This window comes from Cololabis saira, chromosome 22 (assembly GCF_033807715.1).
Source record: "Cololabis saira isolate AMF1-May2022 chromosome 22, fColSai1.1, whole genome shotgun sequence".
NCBI lineage: Eukaryota > Metazoa > Chordata > Actinopteri > Beloniformes > Belonidae > Cololabis > Cololabis saira.
Window position 1 is genome coordinate 21,017,746 of NC_084608.1, and position 20,424 is coordinate 21,038,169.

General features: G+C 40.4%; 1 protein-coding gene across 3 annotated transcripts in view; it reads left to right on the plus strand.

Annotated features, from left to right (window-relative positions):
* The window catches only part of malrd1 (MAM and LDL receptor class A domain containing 1), a 64,146-nt gene that overhangs the window by 40,298 nt on the left and 3,424 nt on the right, over positions 1 to 20,424 (plus strand). For all 3 annotated transcript variants that reach the window (XM_061713329.1, XM_061713330.1, XM_061713331.1), the window contains exons 21-29: positions 3,278 to 3,458; positions 5,528 to 5,656; positions 5,757 to 5,915; positions 9,777 to 9,934; positions 12,194 to 12,395; positions 12,959 to 13,237; positions 14,796 to 14,921; positions 15,865 to 15,931; positions 20,309 to 20,400. In XM_061713329.1, the coding sequence (XP_061569313.1) occupies positions 3,278 to 3,458; positions 5,528 to 5,656; positions 5,757 to 5,915; positions 9,777 to 9,934; positions 12,194 to 12,395; positions 12,959 to 13,237; positions 14,796 to 14,921; positions 15,865 to 15,931; positions 20,309 to 20,400 (1,393 nt within the window). The remainder of the gene's footprint in view (positions 1 to 3,277; positions 3,459 to 5,527; positions 5,657 to 5,756; positions 5,916 to 9,776; positions 9,935 to 12,193; positions 12,396 to 12,958; positions 13,238 to 14,795; positions 14,922 to 15,864; positions 15,932 to 20,308; positions 20,401 to 20,424) is intronic.

The window sequence follows — 20,424 nt, forward strand, 5'->3', positions numbered from 1 at the left end:
GAGACATATCTGCAGCAGCGTGACTCGCGTTATCAAAATAAAAATGACAGCAGCTGGGCTCACAAACAGTAATCTCTTCATTTCTACAATATTTACAGTTTCTGGAAGATGGGGTGATGCAACCGACTGAAATGTACCCATCTCCTCCGTTTTATAATGCTGGTATCAAATTAAAATTGATTACATTGACTCAATTAAAAAAGATTAAAAATGTTTCCAAGTTTCAACAAATGGCACATTGTCTTTTAAATGACATTTATGGGTTTCAGTTATGTTCTGTTTTCACTTACATCTTTAGAGTCAAAACCTTTTAGGACTGATATAGTGTCATTAAAAACCTTTTACGAAGGCATTTTTTTCATTTACTAGAACAAAGTAGAGACAAAATGATCTAAAAGAAAGATAGCTCTACTTTGGGACATTCGGGTTTGGATTTATTTTCCACATGCAAAGTTTTGCACTGTGATAAAAAACCGAAAAGTGGTTTCTGAAATGAGGGTGTTTATGCACTTTGCTCACCGCTGCATTTTGAGTCGTCTGTTTGCATTGATGGGCTCCGTTGTGGCCTGACATCATGGTTGGTTAAACATCTTTCAGTCAGTCAGTCACAGAAGGTGTTCTGCCCAAACTGAGGCACGACGATACAATTCATTTGCAGACTTGATTTGAATTAAATTTTCATCATACAAACAATGAGCTAATAACCCCTTTGTGTTGTGACATTTTAAAATCAGCAGAGAAACAATGAAGCACTCTGAAGTGAAGGTGATTTGACAAAAAAAAAAAAAAAAACAGCTTCCAGCAGTGCCATAAAATGGAAAAGAAAAAAAAAGCCATGAATACAAATTGGATTTCAGCGTGGTGGAACATGCAGTATGTGGTTAAGACATTTGGGGATTTCAAGGTTCAATAAAAGAAGCATTTTGTTCTGATCACAGTTTTGCTTCTTTGTTCTTCTTTGTGCTCTCTACAGTCGCCATCAGCAGATTACAGTGAAATGATATCATGTGCAGGCTGTCTTTGCTCAGAGCAAGCTGAAATTATGGTTCCACTGACCCGACAGCAAGCTCAAGAGATAAAATTTCATATTGATCAAATAAAAGCCTCGACTGATAAAGCAAACCGACATCACGACTGAGCTACGTGCGCCCATATCTCCCACGTCTGTCGCTCTGGGACTGCCTGTAGAGATTGAGCCTCTACGCCACGACATAAATCTGGATAAGTCCTGCCGTAACACTGCCTATTAATCTGTGCTGTACTCTCACTGTAACAAGATTATTTCAAACCAGGGCTCTGCAAGCAGGGAAGACAACGCGTACATGCCTCACCCACGGGTGCATTTCAATGGGCTTTCAAACTGCAGTGGAGAATGTGACATTGCTTGTCCTTTGGTTCTCGGACCTTCAGACCAGGACTGATTCAAGTGTGAGATCTCAGGTTTTTTTTTTAACACTTGTGTGATGCACGATCATCTTCAACGACCAGAAGTTTCATCCTGCTGTCATTTGAATTTGAAGAGCAGGAGTCTGTATGAATTATCACAGAGTTAAACTCTAACTATTAGACTCGTGAACTACAGCAAGCTGGGTTGTAAAATCGATACACTGCACCATTAAACAGTCCGCGGTTTAACCGGGCAGGGATTCTCCGTGTTTGACCTGAAGCTTGAATAGATTTTTCACCCCAATCACTTCAAGCAACAAGCTGAATAGAAAGTGTGAGCGTCTGTGAGCCTTATGTGAGCACTTATTCCTCAAATATCTTGGCAAGTTGGATTGAAGTCGTAACAAAGCTCTTTCTGTCCAGCCTGCCAGTGCTTCCCCGCCGTTAACTATCAGGTAGATACTTGAGGGTTATGTTAGACTCATCAGACCATCTCGTTGTGGGCCACAGTTCCAGAAACGTCCAGTAGAAAGGTTTAGAGGCTGTGACCTGCCATATATGTATTTATGTGGTTTGTTAAAGAGAACTTTCTCCTGACATTACTAATATTCCTCATCCTGGTGCCACTGATTTCTCCCGCAGCTGCGACTGAGAGATGCGGCTCTAACCAGTCTCACAAGAGTAGAACAACGAGCTGTTTACGCACTCAGACACTTGATCTGAATCTTTAAACTTCATGGCAAGCATATTCAAGATTTTAACACGGATGATTTACACAATAAATGAAGTAACTACAGACCAAAGCCAGGACAATGACATGCATTCATTCCTGTTCAGTTTGAACCCCCTTTTTTATCGATTTGCATCTCTTTCTACTGTCTTTGTTCTTTTTTTTTAGAGAATAGTGTTTCTTACAATTGGCTCTCCTGTCCTCACTTCACATCTCTACAAAGACTCTAATCCTATCCCCTTTTGAGTGTATACGACTATATAAACTACAGCAGAAACATTTAATCAATTAGATTTAAGTAAGATTTGTTTGTAATCAATTCTCACTTCTGAGTAACCTTTATAAAGCGAAAAAAAAAAACTTTCCCTTATTCCATCTTCTGAGAGGACTCTTATTGATTGATTAAACAGAATAAGAAATTAATGAAGATTACCTCCTTCACATTTTCTTTAGTTATTTTAAATAAGAATCATAATCACTCACCGTGATCTGCAAATTAATCGATAGATATTATCGATAGCTGGAGATCTAGCTAGTTTTAAATACTTAATAGTCCATAAAAGAGTAGTCTGGGTTTTGTGTTTCCAAGATGCGAGATGATATATTCTGAACGGGATGTGAAATGTTTTGGTAAATGGTTCACTGATGCTCTTGATGCGACAGTATAATTACAGGTGCTGGCTCGTCGACAAATACATCCACGAAGCTCTTTTCAGAGTCCCGTTTGCTCTTTTAGTCAGGATTTAGTGCCAGGAAGTGGCATGGCAAACACAGAGCGGGCTCATAGAGGAATACACGTCGGTTTGTCTGTAAATGTTTTCCATATGTGGCATGAAAGAAACCCATTACCGTGACTGGAGGAGAGGAGGGTTCCAGTCTGAAAAGCAGGTCCCAAGGCAGGAAATTTATTTCGACCATGTTATGCTAATTACTGTAATGACTTCTCATAGATGGAACTCAGTTTCCCAGCAGCAGTCTGTCCAAAAGTCCATTTCAGCTCATGATCCCTTATAATTATTCGTTGTTGAAAAGTGACTCAGAGTTTGAAGGATTTATCTCTGACAGTAATCACTCTGGTGGTTTTGAATGCACTTGTTTTAACCAGCACAGTATGTAAAATGCTACCATGCATGATCATCCTCTGGCATCTCTTCCCCACAGACGGAGAACGACTTTGTGGAGGTGTGGAATAAAACAGGGCACCAGGGCGAGAAGTGGAACCAGGCTGAGGTCCCCCTGAGGAAGCTCAGGAGCTTCCAGGTGATTTTTGAGGGCGTCCGATCGTGGGATGTGAGCGGAGGAGCAGCAATCGACGATCTGGAGTTCATCGACTGTGCTCCAAGTAGGTGACACGAAAGACACTTTGAACAAATTTCCATATGCAGTCATTTATAATCTTCTTTAAAAATGGATTCAGGTAAACAATTATCTGATACAACACTGAAAATGTTCTACAGTTGACCCAACATGTTAGTTAGTTAGTTAGTTAGTTAGTTAGTTAGTTAGTTAGTTAGTTAGTTAGTTAGTTAGTTAGTTAGTTAGTTAGTTAGTTAGTTAGTTAGTTAGTTAGTTAGTTAGTGATTTATTCCGAACATGCAAATGATATATAACGTAAATATGAACAAGTAAAACAGAAATAATAATACAAAATGGCCGATCAAGACAATTTTACAAAACAAAACAAAATAAAACAGCATAAAACAACAAAATAGCACAGTAATTTCACTTGCATGTCCGAAAAGGGGTGGGAAGAAGTATAACTTATTTAATCCCGCCCCTTCTCCATAAAATATTAACAATATTTATTTATGTCCTTCTTATTTTTACATTACTCTTTTCTTAATATACATGTAGGCCAAAGCCAGACATTTCCCACCAGGCAAGGTGGTTTTCTCCAAAAACCTCTTTTCTGAAGAATCGCTCGCCAGCTACAAGAGCTCAATCAAAAACTAAAGCCACCTTTAATGAATCCCACACTAGGCTTCTACTTTTCTCTATAAAAGGTTTACAAACACAAGTCAATAAAGGGGAAAGCAAATAGCAATCATTGATTTGTTTATAGTGAAAATGCAAGAATTACATGAACACAAAGGACAGGAAGGGTCTTGAAATGTGATCGTACAAAGCTGAGCACTGAAATGAGAGAGTTTGACCAAGGCAGAAGTCTCACCACCTGGCAAACTAATCAGTCACTTGAATTCAGCTAACCTCTCCACATAAATTATAGGCACTTTGTGCACAGGGAGAATACAAATCCTCATGTTTTACACAGATCTAATGTGGTTTGGAAGCCTTAAAGGTATCTTAAGTCCTGCTGAACAAATGACTCGATTTTTATTAAAAATGAAAAGTTTTGTAACAACGATGAAAACCGATATTACTTCTCCTTGTTAAAATTCCTAAATATGTAATCCAGCACCAAAATAAAAATTTCTAGAAATACATCCAGTCTGCTTCACACAATGTGGACTAAAGGACTTAAAACACTTCTCACGCTTCCTCCATTGCTTCTTTATCAGAATATTCTCTTCAATGACCTTCATAAGTGAAGAAGATTATAGTGTGAAATTATTTCACGATCTCTGCAGCTGATAGTCTGGAGTATGAAATTGATTTCACCAGAGAGTGAGACCAAGAGTTAACAGGTCCTCAAAGTTTCTGTGTATTCACTCACTTGCAGAGGCCGCTTGATGTTTTTGTCCGGGACAGATGATCCGCTTAAAACAGGACCCTGGTGTGAGGCTGGACAACATGTGGGATGCGTTGTCGTTTTTCCAAGGCCATCTACTTCTCAAGCGCACAAATATAAACACGTTTACTCAGGGAGACATAAATACTGACCTGCAGCTGACTGGAGATAAACATCAAAACAGCTTGAGGGTCGCGTATGCCGACACTGACAAGCAGACGGACTGTCTGTCCAAAACCAAATAACACACACACACACACACACACAACCCCCATCAATTTTAAATACACGCTGAAATGGATTTTCAGTTTATTCTGTGATGGTTTTAACCCCACTGACCTCCTGGAACGAGGTGCAGCACATTCCTCATTTTTAGTCATCATTTAACTCCCTCTTTTTGGATTTAAGAGTGCAAACACGTTCACGCGGTTGAGCGCAATGTAGTTTTATGTGTGCAATCTCTGATCCACCTGATCTTTATTCCTTCCTTCCTCTCCGTCCTGCTTTAAACAAGGTAGAGCTCCCGGAAGGAGACTTTCCCCGACAGGCCTTTGTCTGCTATGTTTACTGTCATCTCCGGAGTTTGGGTTGCTTTTTTTTGGCAAAAGTGCAGGAAGGGCTGTGTTTTCACAAGACTTAGGTTCTCCTTTGTAGCATTTTCTTTATGGTTAGATTGATCCATGTGGATTTGCCACTCATACGCGTGCCCTTGTTGGATTTAGGTGCTGCTGAGCCAGGTAATTGCCCTGCAGTCACAGACTTTGTGTGTCACAGCGGCCACTGCATGGAGTCCCACCTGCTGTGCGACAACAAGGTGGACTGTGCTGACGAATCAGATGAGGTGGATTGTGGTGAGTCAAAATGGAAAACAAGAAAGAGCTTGTCAGAGTAGAAAATAAAACAACTGTCGAGCCATGCTTGTCCCCCTTCATGTCTGTGTTTCTCTCTTAGAGTACATACTCAACTCACCTGGTGCTTGTGATTTCAACATGGAGGACGGGTGGGAAGAGAGCTGCCAGCTCTTTCAGAACTCTGATGACGACTTTGACTGGAGGATCAGTCACAAGAATGAGACACCGGGATCTGGACCTGTCACTGACCACAGCCCAGGTCTGCTGCAAACGCTGCTTCACACAAAATGTAGACTGTAGTTCGGTTAATCCAGAACTAGAAAAATAAAGAGGAAGGAGGAAAAAAACAACATTTTGGTATTTCTGATGGTCTGGTTAAAGCGTGTTAGGTCTAAAAGGACAAAACCCATTGGAGCTCAGAACTCTGAGATGGGATTAGGGCTGTGCGATTAATCGATTTTAAATCTAAATCGGATTTATTAATCACAATCGATGTTAAAAAAAGGAAAATCGGAAAATCGATTTTCCTTTTTTGCAGCTGGCTGCATTACAGACAGAGCTCATCTAGTCATCTTTGTTTGGTCAAGAAAATTGTAAATGTTGTCACTTTACTAAACTCAAGGAGGATTTACAGTATCTTTCAATTGCACTTCATTTCCAATAGGGAAATTTGTTTGCTATTTTTATTTAAAAATAAAGATAAAATAATTGAAACAATTTATTCCATTGTCTTTTGTAGTTTTACCAAGAAAATCAAAATCAAAATCGAAATCGAAAATCAGGGTTTCAGAGAAAAAAATCAGGATTTTATTTTTGTCCAAAATCGCCCAGCCCTAGATGGGATGTCAAACAAAAACAAAAAAATAAAAATGGATTTACTGATTGTTGTGTTTCACTTAACAAGCTACCTCTTAGTAGTCAAAGAAACTGATAACAGCTTTCATCTTTTATTCTGGGATTGCTAATGTGTTCACTGACATGAGTTGGACATGACTATGTGTGTGAGACAGAAATAAAAAGAAGAATCAAAAAAGTGGAGAGGATTTGCTTGTAACCAGTCTCGTATTGCAGCTGCCGTGACATTGAAAACGCCTGATGGGTTTTAGGGTCGAGACTTGGAAGATTCTTCCAACTTCAGAGACTTTTCCAGTTTTGAGCTCCAATCCAGCTTCCAAGTTCCTTTATGGTAGAACATCATAATAGTTGATTTTAAGAGGAGTAATTTTCATGAGGAAAAGATCTTCTGGCTGAAGTAACTGCTGACTGACATGAAGCTTAAAGAAGAAAAAAAGGAGCTCATGTAGGGACCTGGCTGGTCCACTTTTAAGTATATTTTCCTATTATAGGGGGACACAGCGTAAATGTTTCCCTGTTTAAGGGTTTCGTGTTATGTTTTGGGCTTTTCCTCCTTTATAACATCTTATTTAGTGTGTTTTCCCTCTTTTTTTGTCCATGCACAATGTCTACAATGTTTAGATAACCTTTAAGTCCACACTAAAGGGAATTACTCTCCTGTGGAAGAAACTGCTCCAACACTTCCTGAAACAATTCATTTATGGTCCTCGCTTAACAGATTTATTTACTGTCCTGCACCTGCGTAGACGATGGTTAAAGAATACGCTGCCGTCTGACATCTTTGCACATGTACAGCAGACATAAAGGTGTAGATGAAAACAAATCATTTATAAAACAAAAGCAGACTAGAATAGAAATGTACAATAAGAGAAATAAAGTTGTTTTTTAATTGTTATTAAGATTAAACCAAATATTTGTTAGAATCCCAAAGTACAACTTTTAACAAGACAATGAAGATCTTATGGTCTCTTTCAAAAGTATAATTTCTTCATATTAGGATGCCACTAACTGGTTCTCTCTCATGTTAAATTCCAACACCTCGTTTGTCAGGAAGCCAAAGTCTTCAGAAATGAACAAGTTAACTATCAACGGAGAAACAATTCTGCCAGACTACAATTTTTCTGTTTGTGTCCAGAACCCAGCAATTCTCTGTGCACCCAATAACCCACCTGGCTGAGCAGGTGCTTCATGTTCGGAGGCTACAGCCTTTAGGCCTTTGCTGCATGTGTTCCTCTTTGTTCCCTGCAACTCCAATTCCTGTCTAGCTAACATAAATAAAAGCCACTAGAGCCAAATTTAGACGAAAAAGCTGCACTTGTACTCTTAAAACTGACCACGGTCCAGAAATGCAATTCACTCAGCAGTCTTCAGCCTCCAAAGTCAAGGTCCTGACATCCTCCCCACAGCTTTGTTGCAGGATTTTAACAGGCTTCAGCGGGAAATAAAAAAAAAACAGTAAACATAATTAAAGCAGCCACTTTGATACAGTTAAGCCCCTAAAAGCTGTCCTGGACCTTTGAGTTTTTCTCACAAAAGTAAATCTGCTCTAGCAGTCTTGCTTCTGTTCAAATTTCTGGATTTAAATATAAAATATAATAGTCAGAAAAATAATCTCTCAAATGGACGAATAAAGAGCGTCTGGGTCCTCTTGACATCCTGAATGTTTTCAGCTCTCAGGCAGCTCTGTGCATGCAGCATCTTTGTAGTTTCCAGCTCAGCAGCTTCAGAAGGGCGTCTGAAAGCAGGGTTAACAAAAACATCCAGATGAATTTAAGCACGAGTCAAATTGAGCTTAACGGCGTTGGACGTGTTTATGTCATGCACAACAATGCTGCAGTATTGAACATTTTCATCAGCGATGAAAAGGTTATTTTTGCTTTAATCTCTGCAGGAGAGCATAAGCCTTTTGTATTCTGTGGCTGCTTCTATATTTGCAGTCATTAATTATTGTATTACAACTGCGTTTGTTGATGCTGCTGTCTTTATCTTCTGCATAAAGCTTGAAACAAAGCTTCTGTTGATGAGCTGACGCCCTTTGTGTACCAAAATCAGGTGTTTATATAAAAGCTGCTGAAAATATTTATTTTCAGTATTTCTTGGTTGGATAAGTAATCAATGCTCTGTGATGTAATGAGTGTGCATTTAAGCTGATATTGCCCATAAAACCATAGAAGGTTATACATAGGCCAAGTTTATATGATGCATTTAGCCTTCGACTTGAAAATCATGCTTGTCGCTCGACTGTTCTGCCTTCAAGACTTGAGCTGGCAGCTTCAACTGCAGACTAATCCTGAGACGTAGAAGAACTAGAGTCATTTTGTAAAAAGCATGCTTGACATGCAGCATTGCAGATGTTAGAGGCCGCCGTTCCCGCCCCGAGAGTCAGATGTATCCATAAATACATGATTTATGATTGGAGGGTCTCAGTTATGAGTCTCATACCACAACTGCTAGGGACCGGTTTGTGGACATGCTTGCTAAAGAAGTCTAAATTTGTCTGGATTGTGCACATATCGATGCTGCAGAGTCGTGATGATGCATCGTCCTGATGGCCCCTAGGCCGTCCACCTGAGGACAGAGCAGTGTTTCTTCAGTGCTCGTAGTGTTGCTGTCCTCCTCTGAGACGTAGCAGTAACTCCTCCTTGTATTGCTTGTCAGTGTATCTACTTCTTATTGGCCAGTTGAGATTATTGATCGGAGAGATGAATGTGGTCATTTGGCTCAGGATGGACTTATGATCTCACTATGGAGCAGATCAATAAACCTGACCATCTGTAACACACTGACACACTCACAAACGCAGAGCAAGGCTTAACGAGGCCTCTGACTCTGCAGAGGTGCTGCGGTTACGTTATTACGTGTAAATGACGGAAAATTATCTTCATCTGACTGAATGTGCAGATTCTGTTTTGAGTTCAGTGTTTTGAACCACAGAAGACGAATCGGGTCTTGTGGGAGCAGGGATGTTTTGAATTCTGTCGTGATGGCCTTAAATCCTCCGTAACTCATGTGGAAAACTTTTCACAGATGCTGTATCATCTCCAACTCTAGTTTAACTGAACGAGCTATCTGCAGCTTTGGGCTGCAGGCTACAACATTACACAACAGCCTTCCTCTGTCCAAATATGCATGTTCGGACCAAAAGAAATAAGTCACTGGGGTTTTTTTCCGCAGTTCTTTTTTAGCTTCATCATTCACCGCATTGCATGTCATATTTTATTTAATAAGACCGTGTCACTTATCTGTGCTGCATTTGCCTGCATAGGTGGTGAAGGGAACTTCCTGTTCATACACTCAGCCACTCAGGGGGAGGGCGATGCGGCGAAGGTGACAACCAGGACTCCATTTCCTGCCAGCATCGGTCTGTGTCACCTGCGTTTCTGGTTCTTCATGCACGGCTCTGACAGGATGGGAACACTGAAGGTGACCTGATATCAGCCACATTTCCATAAATGATTCAAAGGCTTTTTTTTTTTGTAACTGTGTTTTATCAAGCGTCGAGCCTCCGGTGTTTCTTTGTTTTTTCTTTACTGTCATCTGCAATCAGATGATCCATCACAGTGCACCTGAAGGCTTAATTTGGATTTGTTGTGAATTGAAGTCCTGTTTTACTCAGCCTGTCACCACATTGCAACCTGCTTACTGTCAATCATCCGATACCAGCCGGAGGGTATGAAAGTGTTCCTGCCCACAAATAATCCATCAAAGCATGCCACCTTACAAACTTGATTATCATATTCATCTTTTTATGTCTTTTTTAGGATTCTTCGATAGATGCATTGATTTCAAAACAACAAGCAAATAAAAAATAACGAAATAAATTAAAAAGATAATTAATTAAAGGGAAGCGTACTTCAGATGTAGCCACACACCAGACATATAAACTATCTTCCATCTGAGCAACCAAAAACCACATGAAATCCAATCCACATACAGAGGTGGTTTCAAATCCGATTAAAATCAGACTTTCACATGTGCGTCTTATTCCGAACGGTTCGTTTGTCCCACACTTCCTCTTACTTCAGTTTCCACTAGTGATCACAAAAGGACCCATAGACTTTCATATTGTTTTGAGTTACTGTATTTTCTGGACTATAAGCCGCTACTTTTTTCATAGGTTTTGAACCATGCAGCTTATACAAAGGTGCGGCTATTCTGTGGATTTTTCTTCCACCGCTCAGGGCGCTCTAACCGGAATTAGAATCAAAACTAAGACAAAATAAATGCAAAGAGGAATACGCTACTTCTTCTTTAGCAGATAGAAGTAGGTAAAAGCAGATTTCAAACAGATAAATAGATGAATACCAGTTATTTTCTCTTGGTTCTGTCCCGTTTTAATCAGCAAAGTTGCTGCCGTGTTAAAAGACACTGTTAGGAAAGGATCTATTTAGGTACAAACATGTACATCATTTACAGTTCAAAATCCTTCTGTACATGTAGTAAATATCTAATCTAACAACATAAATATCTGCGGCTTGCATATCTTTTTTTTTTTTTTAAATAGAGCGGATGCGGCTTGTATATCTTTTTTTTTATTATTTTTTTTAAAATAGAGCGGATGCGGCTTATATGCAGGTGCGGCTTATAGTCCAGAAAATACGGTAATTACAACATGACACCAACAAGGGCAGAAGTATCCAAGAAGTGCCCCGTCAGCCACTCTCAGCTGTTCGTTAGTTTACTAACCTGGCTGGACCGGGAGCAAAACAACTTAACCACCCTTCATTCTAATTTGTTTACATCCATGCTATGTGTGGGTTACCGTGGCAACCATGAGGATAAGGGACCGTCAGTGAGGTCAAATAGATGAGATCTAATCCCTGTCGATAGAAAATGTAAACGAGCAGTCAGAAAGATTGGATTTGCTGCAGCGTTTGCGTTTCCTCCCATTGCAGCGTCCGTTCTTACTGGATACAAGATTTCAGCTGCTCAGCAATCCCTCACCGTTTCACTCTCATTCTCCTTTTCATACGACCGGCGTCTTACATTGTCCTACAGAGGGCTGTGAGGAGGTGTAGTTGGTTGGGGTGTATTCTGACTTACGTGGTATTACAGACAGGGCACTCCTGCATGTTTTTTCGCTTTGATTAATTTTATTTATTTATTAATTTTTATTTATTTATCTATTTTTTTCTAATTTGATAAAAAAAAAATTCAAAAGAAAAGAAAAAAAGCTACATTTCCAGGTACTGCAATAACATTTTATTTACCTGTAAATGTCTTTCCCAAAATAAAGAGTACATATCCAGATGCACCTGAATAAAATACTCAGACAGGTGAAAGTCTGCTTGAAACTTGAAACATTTATAAAAGACATTCATAAAAACAGACTGAAACAAGAGTATAAGTCAAGATTTTTTCTTTTTTTAAGTATGGGGCAGACATCTGCTTCCAATTTATCTGGTAAAAACAACAGCAAGAATGTAAAAAGAAAGTTGAGGTGCACACAAAGAACACCTGTCAAGAAATGAAGGGTGGTTGTGGTCAGCTGCATGGGCAGACAGAGGAAACTAATGAGGGAAAGGGAAGCAGGTGAGTAGAGGACTGGCGAGGCTGCCAGGAAGCCGTACAGGTGCGAGCGAAACAAGCCGAGAAACCCTGATGCAAAATCATGACAATTGTCTTTTTGTTTAATTAAATCTCAGACTAAATTAAGAACATCTTCCCCCCTAAACTTGCCAGGTGTTTACGGTTGGACCCAGCGGTACACCTCTGCTGATGTGGGCAGCCATCGGAAACCATGGGAAGCAGTGGACATATGCTCATGTCATCCTGTCCAACCCAGAACCTTTCAGAGTGACCTTCCAGGCGGAGGTGGGTGGAGACGAGTGGACAGACATCGCGCTGGATGACGTCTCGTACACCCCGGAGTGTATGGTCGGAGGTGAAGACATTTAGGATTTATGGGTTTTTTTTGCACTTCTGTTTGGCTTTCCCCCCCGTTTCAAATCCTTCCAGCACTTTCTTCATTTTACATTTCATTTCTTTCAGTTTTCACTCGCCCTCCTCATGCTTCACCCTTTTTTCCACATTTCCCGTGCTCCGACATCTTTTCTCTTCTCCTCAGTTTCCACATAAACAGCGTGGGCCCTGAGGGAGAGTGTAGGGAGTTAATGGAGCCTGTTGCCCTGTAGATCCATATAAATTCACTCTGGACTCTGGGTCAGCGCCGGAAAGCAGCACAGAGGGCGATGGGGAGGAAAAGCAATTACACTTATATTGCATTGTTTCCTTTCACCCGACCATCCAGCCTCCTCTCACCTCTGAAGAGCTTCTTTAACAGACTTTCTAAAGAGAAAAAAATACTATGTGTCCAAATTAAACTGTTTCTTGAGACTTTTCAGTGAAGGATGCTTGTACGTGACCGAAAAAGACAAAAAAAAACAATAAATGGAGATTGAAAGTGTGTTCAGCTTGTGTATTTCCTTGCATGTGTGTTCACCTCAGGACCGGTGACGCCACGACCTCTGACCTGCCGCGTGGACCAGTTCCAGTGTGCGTACACTTTCCAGTGTATCCCAGAGAGCTGGCGGTGTGACCAAGAGCCCGATTGTGCAGATCGGACTGATGAAGAGAACTGCCCGACGGTGATACCCGGAACTCCTCCTCCTCAGGGCCGCTGCCCTGCTGGGTATTTCCAGTGTCTGGACCAGCGCTGCCTCCCCTCCATACTGCGCTGCGATGGAGTCCTGGACTGCCCCAGCGGAGAGGATGAACACAGCTGCCGTAAGTCACCACCTGTGTTGAAATCATGGACATTTGAATGGAAAATTCACTGCGCAGCTCTAAGGAGAGAATAACTGTTCAGCTGCTTTAGCCTGTTCATCTCACCACATAGTAAGGAGGATGCCGCTGCCTTATAAGCAGGAAAACCGGTAGTAAAGTCTTCCAAATATGTCAGTGACGGAGGTACATGATTCAGCAAATTCAAGACTTGTTCCAGACACGTAATTGTTACTTTGAGATAATCCACAGACCTCAATGTGACAAGTTTTTACTGGAACTATTTCCACTGAAGAAGAAGTTGCTGACAACGTTTAATTCAGATAATCCAATGCAAACATCTCCGTCACTTAAAGAGATTGATGTCAGGTGGTTTTTTTTGTAACATTATTCCATCCAGTGGTAAAGGAGGAGTAATTCCAGTTAGGAAGGCGTGCACAGGGCCGAGCATTACTTCAAAAACCACCGACTAAAAGCTGAGGGGGGCCTTTTTTTTCCTCGTCCTCCGAAGAAGCTAGAAACATTTAATGGGAACATGAAACCTTGATAGCAAAATATGAGTGAATCAACGTTGAAATATGGTTAGGCAGGTTAGACATTGAATCCATGTTGAAACCATGTTGAAGCTTGGTCAGAATACATCAGAATACGTTGATTCATGAGGCTTCAGCCTATACCTTTTTGGTAAAAAAAAAAAAAAAAAAAGGAAATGTGTACATATATATAATATATATATTTATACCTGTGTGTATACTGCACATATACAGTGTGTATATGCAAACATCTTAAAATGTAAATGACCAAAACAAAATAAACTAAACTAAAAAAAAAAAAATTCAACATTGATTAAACGTTAAACATTAGAATTGGATGATTGATTGATGGTTGATCCATCATCAATCGTCAACCTTAACCAAAAATCCACCTTTTTGACCATAAGTCAACATTTATTTAACATCTTTTGCTATTTGGGAAGGTTGGACCTTCAGCTTTCGTTGTAAATTATCTACTTCACCCCTTGTGCGATACTCACATCTCACAATACTTGGAAAAATAAAAGCATGTGAACGTCATTGGAGGTCTGACAGGGAGAATTGTGTTACATCAGGTGTGAATTTAAACTGTCTCTGCATGAATGAACACCGACGTGGGTAGGTGAGTTTAAATTTTGAACATCCTGTTCACATTTCCTCCAACTTCTGCCCAGAACCATGTTCTTGTCAACTGCATTACCGTAGATTTCTTGACGACGTACATGATCTGCACTTTTAAATTGATGACTTGCTTTTATGACCTTTTGTTGTTTTAAAATTGCTCCATAAATACGGTAATTTCCACTGTGCTCTCGGCTGAAGGTCTGGCTTTGGAAAATGAATTTCATTGCGGGGAACAGCAGGGAACATCTGACTGATGTGCAGAAATGGAAATTTAGCAGCCAGAGTAGACAAAGATTGTCTCTGAGATACAGAGGCTTAGCAGCGTGGAGTTTATCCTGTCCTTCCCTGTCGTTGACATGAGTTCAGCACTCAGAATTCCTCATTTCTCATCGTGTTTCCACCAGCTCTGCTGAAGTGTGACCTGGGAGAACTGGTGTGTGAAAGTTCGCCTGGGTGTATCCCGCTTCAGAAGCGATGCGACGGCTCTCCCGACTGTGAGCCCTTCCACTCAGACGAGTCCAGCTGCCATGGTAACATGCTTCCCTGCACCTTTTCTTTAAACTACCTGAGGTTTTATGTCAACCTGTTATAATCTCACATTTCACTGAAAATAAAATTACAATGACTTCCCTTCTACATAACCATTTGTGATGCATTTGTAGTTAAAATTTTTCTACATTACATCTCCATTTACATTTTTTTATTTTGCTTCTTTGATGTCAAACATCTTGACCTCTATTTCAAATATGACATTCTTTCAGTTTAGTGAAACCTGACTTTATTTGAAATGAATCAATCTTGGTTTTAATTTTACACAAACGTCCGTCCTTTCCTTGGTATCGAGCGCTCAGGGGAGATCAATCTGTTGTGATTTAAGCGCTGCCAAAACTTCTCTCGTACATGCAGATTTCCAGCCTGCTAAACAGCTGCTCTGCAGGCATTTTTAAAATGGTTGTTTAATCTTCAAAGCACATCTCTGCTTCCATTAAAACCTTCCATTTAGTCTGCATTCACTGCCAATCACCTTCACCGAAGGCTGAACAGGACAGGACATCACAGTTTCAGAGCATTCGTGTAACATACATGGAAACCCTCAGTTAACCTAATGTGGAAACAGATTAATCAGCAACTGTTTGATCGGTCCTAAATTAATTATCAAGTATGTCAATGAGCCTAAGTGTGCAACCATGGCAAGTAGAAACTACTGTATTTCTTCAGACTACGTCAAGTAATTGTATCAAACTGTGTCCTGGTCTCGGTGTCTGATCATTTGATCCCGGACTGACTGACACAGAAAGTCTCAGATAGTCTCTAAGACATTATTCTTCAAAGCTTCTGCGCTTTATGTTAAGTGCTGATTTTATGTTCTGAGCAGCAACTCGCTTCAGTATGCAGAAAGGGATCAGAAGATTTTATTTTTGTGTATCTTCAATAACACATTTGGTGATTAACTTCTTTTGCTACATTTTGCAGAGTGTCCCGCGAGGTACTGCCTGGATCAAGGCTCATGCTTCGTAGAGAGACACGGGCCTGTTTGCACGTAAGCTGAACTTCCCAAAACATGTGGACTAATGCGCACAATCGCATAATTAAACATGCACAAACAAAGATCAGTATCGTGTCTGCTCTTCCCTCTCTCCCTGCCTTCCTTTATCTTTCTTTGTGAGACCTAAAACATGCAAATCCCATCAGTCTTGCTTCTTTTGGTGAAAAAGACACGCTCCCTGAAGCATGTGGGAATCTTCTTATCCCTTCCAAATTAAACAGGGCGGTTCTGCCTTCATTTATCTGCCAACACAGTATTTCCTGGGGTTCTCTGATTCTCCTGGTCAATATTTAAACATGGTCTCAGCTGCCAATGACTATGGTGGGAAATGTGCAGATTTTTGGGGCAGACACTACCATTTTCTCTGATTGTTTTGTTATCGGTTATAAAGCTCTTGAAGTGGCTGTCTATCACTAGTTTGGGATGTCTGCAAAGTGAGATTTCATTATAAATGTAAGAATGCAATTAGGAGACATGTTGCTGGATTGGCTGACATCATAATGCGTCGATGAATATCAATGAATCATCTCAGAAAGATTTCCATTTTTCAATTTTCATGTCAAATGCCGCAGTCGTGCAAGAAAGATGAGTGTTGCAGCAGATCTCATAAATAACTGCGGTGTCTCAACAATTTCTGTGGTTTTGCTACTTTACTTCTGTGTTTCTTTCTTTCTCTTTAGTTTACATGTCAATTTAATTTTTCTTTCTGTGTAAGAACTTTTGTTTGGCCAGCCGCCTGAATTTTCTCTCTTTCGATACAAAGAATTTGTCTGATTCTTCTGGGTTTTACTTTGATTTTCAGGGCGCAGCACTAACAGAAGCAGAATAAACTGCCTCTGGACGCCACTGGATAGTCAAGCAACCAATTACAGAAACAAAGCATGTGATGTAGACAGAGCCACATTTAGACTAATATCAACAATGAAATCTAAAACAGTGTACAGTGGAGTAGCAACACCGCTGACTGACTGTTAGCAGTTCTGTAGACATCATGGTGAGTGCTTCAGTAGTGGCTCTGGGGTGCTCCTGTCATCACATTAGGATCACTGGCCCATTGCAATTACTGTGGTACGTTCTGAAGCGGTGAATGGGAGGATAAGCAGACCTATTTCACGTGAGAGAATCTTCACAAAGTGAATAAGTACGGCTGACCAGGCTGGAAGAACATGGTTTAGCACAGTTAATCAAACTACTTGAACTATCATCGCTCCATGACAGAACGTATCTCTGAGTACTTGCAAATATACCTTTAAACAGTTTGATGATGGTGTGACAGTTTTACTTTTGAACCTACAGGGTTACGCTTTAAAATATTTAAAAAATCAATCAAATGAACTTAACTATATCAAAGAAAACCAAACTATTTTGAAGCTATGTTAAAGGAGCATGAGGCTCCTTTAAGAAATGAGACTCATTAGCGCCACCTTCGCCACGACGGCCGTCGCGGGTTACTGCAGCCAACAGCGAAGCCGGCACGGGAGAACGTGCGTGCAGCGTCATTTGACGTCACATCCGCAGGACAGCGCGGGAAATTTGGGCCCGGAATTGCAGCACATTTTGCAGCACACAGCCTGTTCAAGGCAACGGAGAGATACGCTAGAGGGCTCATTCTTTTTGGTTTGGAACGCTTCATCTGACATTATTACTAGAAAACTTAAAACGTATACGAATTTTTTTCATAAATCCTGCCTCAATCCTGCCTCATGCTCCTTTAAACAAATATGTCTGTGTTGATGAAAGAGACTGATAATTATTTACTGCTGAGAGGGGAACTGTACATAAAGGGTTGTAATACCACTTGGTCCCGTTCGGGTGATTCGATATAAATCATTGTAGCATTCGATCTACCGTCCGGACAGATCTCTTAGGCCGAGCCTGCATACTGGCCGAGGCCCAAAACAGCAAGTACTGAGTAGCTGCCCTCAATATAAATAACTTTTTGGTAAATAAAAGGAATGAGAAGAATAAAAAATATGATGCAGAAATGATTGCGTGTCTTTTAGATTGGCAAGTAGGTGAACTATGATTAACATATCCTAATATTTACACAGTTGCACAGCTGCATCGCTGCACAGATTATTCAGTCGAGTAACATTGTTGTCTTACAGCAGTGGTTCCCAAACTGGGGGGCACTATTGCAGGGGGGGGCGCGGCGAGGTTGGAAGGTAGATTAATTAAAAAAAAAAAAATAAAAATATTTCTTTAAGATTTTGCCTTCAATACATATGTGCAGTGAGAGAGAGACAGGAAATAGGGGGATGTGTAACATGAACAAGCCCACCCCACTCACTGAAAAGGTGTGGGGATTAAAGCTGACATTTTTGCAGAGCAATTGTTGAAATTTTGATTATTTGTTTAGCTGTTGCTGCTGTTTTTTTTTCCTCAGGGAGCTAGTTATTTTTGGAAAAAAATATGTTGAAAGTAATGCATACTGTATTGTACAGTAAAAAGGAAAAAAAGAAAGTGTGTTGCACACATGAAGCAAGCCTTCTCACATCACTGAAAAGATGTGGGGATTAAAGGTGTAATTTTTGTAGAGAAAATGTTCAGATTGTGGCTCCTGTTTGTATTGTTGTTGTTGTTTCAATCTCTGTGAGCTGGTCAGGTTGAAAATCTATTTTTACAGAGATGGACAGTTTTTTCGCACATATGTCCAATATATGAAATAAATTGCAGTCGCATTTGAATGCAAAAGATGTGTGTGTCTGTGTTGAGGTCGGCGGGGGGGCTCGAAAATTCTGTTACGTACGAAAGGGGGGCCTGGCAAAAAAAGTTTGGGAACCACTGTCTTACAGCAAGGTTGACATATGCACTTTGTTTTAATTTGCTGCTCCTAATTGGTCTGGAGTGGTATTATTACACTGCCTTTAAATGCGGGATAGTGTGGATGACCTGTGGAAAGCACTGCATGTTTGTTTACTTTTTCCTCTAATCTCCCCTGACGTGGCTAATTTCCCTGACCAGTTGCTGTCAGTCAAGCACATGACCAGCAACCCGCAAAGAGGCAAACAAGCATTTGTTGTTGTTGTTTTGTTTTTTTCTCTCCTCCAAAAAGATATTCATTTTAATGCTTAAAAGCTAGAGCCAAGAAATAATTTGTAACTTTTTAGTTCACTGAAATGCTGCCTCTGACACATTCTGTGTCTTTGTGTTTGACTTCCTCTCGTCATTATTGCTCTGTCCAACGTTCCCCAAGTCTGTGGCACCGTCGCTGCCTCTGCTCATTATGTAAGAGGACTTTACCTCTCACAGTGGTAAAAAGCTCCTGAAACGGTTCCGGTTCTGACAGCAGCTCTGGTGTAGCAGAATCTGAGACTAGCATTTGTGGCTCAGTATTTACATCGCACTCTTCCACTCTGCTGAGCAGAATCCGGCAGGAAACCAGTCCAGGAGCAGTTCCCGACCACAGACTCCCCCGATACGAACGCTGACCCCTCCGAATGATAATGGGACAGTCTGGCTTCGCTGGAAGCTGTGTGTTTCAAATTACAGCATCAGTGTTGCTCAGAAATCTCTGATACTGAGCAGATGTTGACTTGGAGCTGAGTCAGTGTTTGGGAGAAGAGGAACTTACTTTATTTCCCAGAGTCGCAGCATGCCAGACCGACCAAAGTGTTTGCATAGTTTCCATACTACATGTCCAACGGATTACTCTCATACCAGTTGTCAAAAAAAAGAAATATTTGATCAAAGCTGTTTCCTTTATTATATTTAGTTTCAGCTTTTGTTATTTTGTTCTTTTCTTAAGCAAAAAAAACCTGAAAGAACAAAAACTATTAGTGCAGTGGATTTTCACTACAAGAATTTTTTTTGGCTTTTCCACAGATATTCAAGCCTAAATATCTTCAGCCGTCCTTAGAAATTGAACAAATGCATCTTTTGTTGACGTGGGCTCAGTCACTTTGGGAAATAGCTGAAAATGCCTACTGCAATTTTCAACGGTTCAATATTTACTCAAAAATTGAGTAAATAGTGAATTTTGGTGGATATTATTTATCTATTTTTCTGATCGCGTTTTTAATACAAATTAGGTACACACTGGGTAGGAATTTCTGATAACGACATGTCAGTGAAAGCGATTCAGAGTAGATGTAGTGTGTGAATTGCTGGTGTGCTTTTTTGCCGATATTGAAAATAATAGAGATTAAAATAGAACAGTAGAACAGACATTTATATGTTTAGACATTGTTTTTGTATTTTTATGAATTTGTTCATAGGAACAGCAGAATATTACCAGATGTGAAGTTTTTAAGTGGACAATAAACCATTTTGTGCATAAACGGCTTTTTACGAGTAACGTTTGATCGTTTTTCTTCATGCAACGCTTCATCCTTTCACATATGGGGTCTGTCTCTTTGCATGTGACTCCAGGTGTCATCCAGGATGGACAGGAAACCGGTGCCATGTGAAGGAGAAGCCATCGCTCACCACTCCATCACCAACACAAGAAGACACACAACTGTGTAATAAAGCAGCACACATCCCCA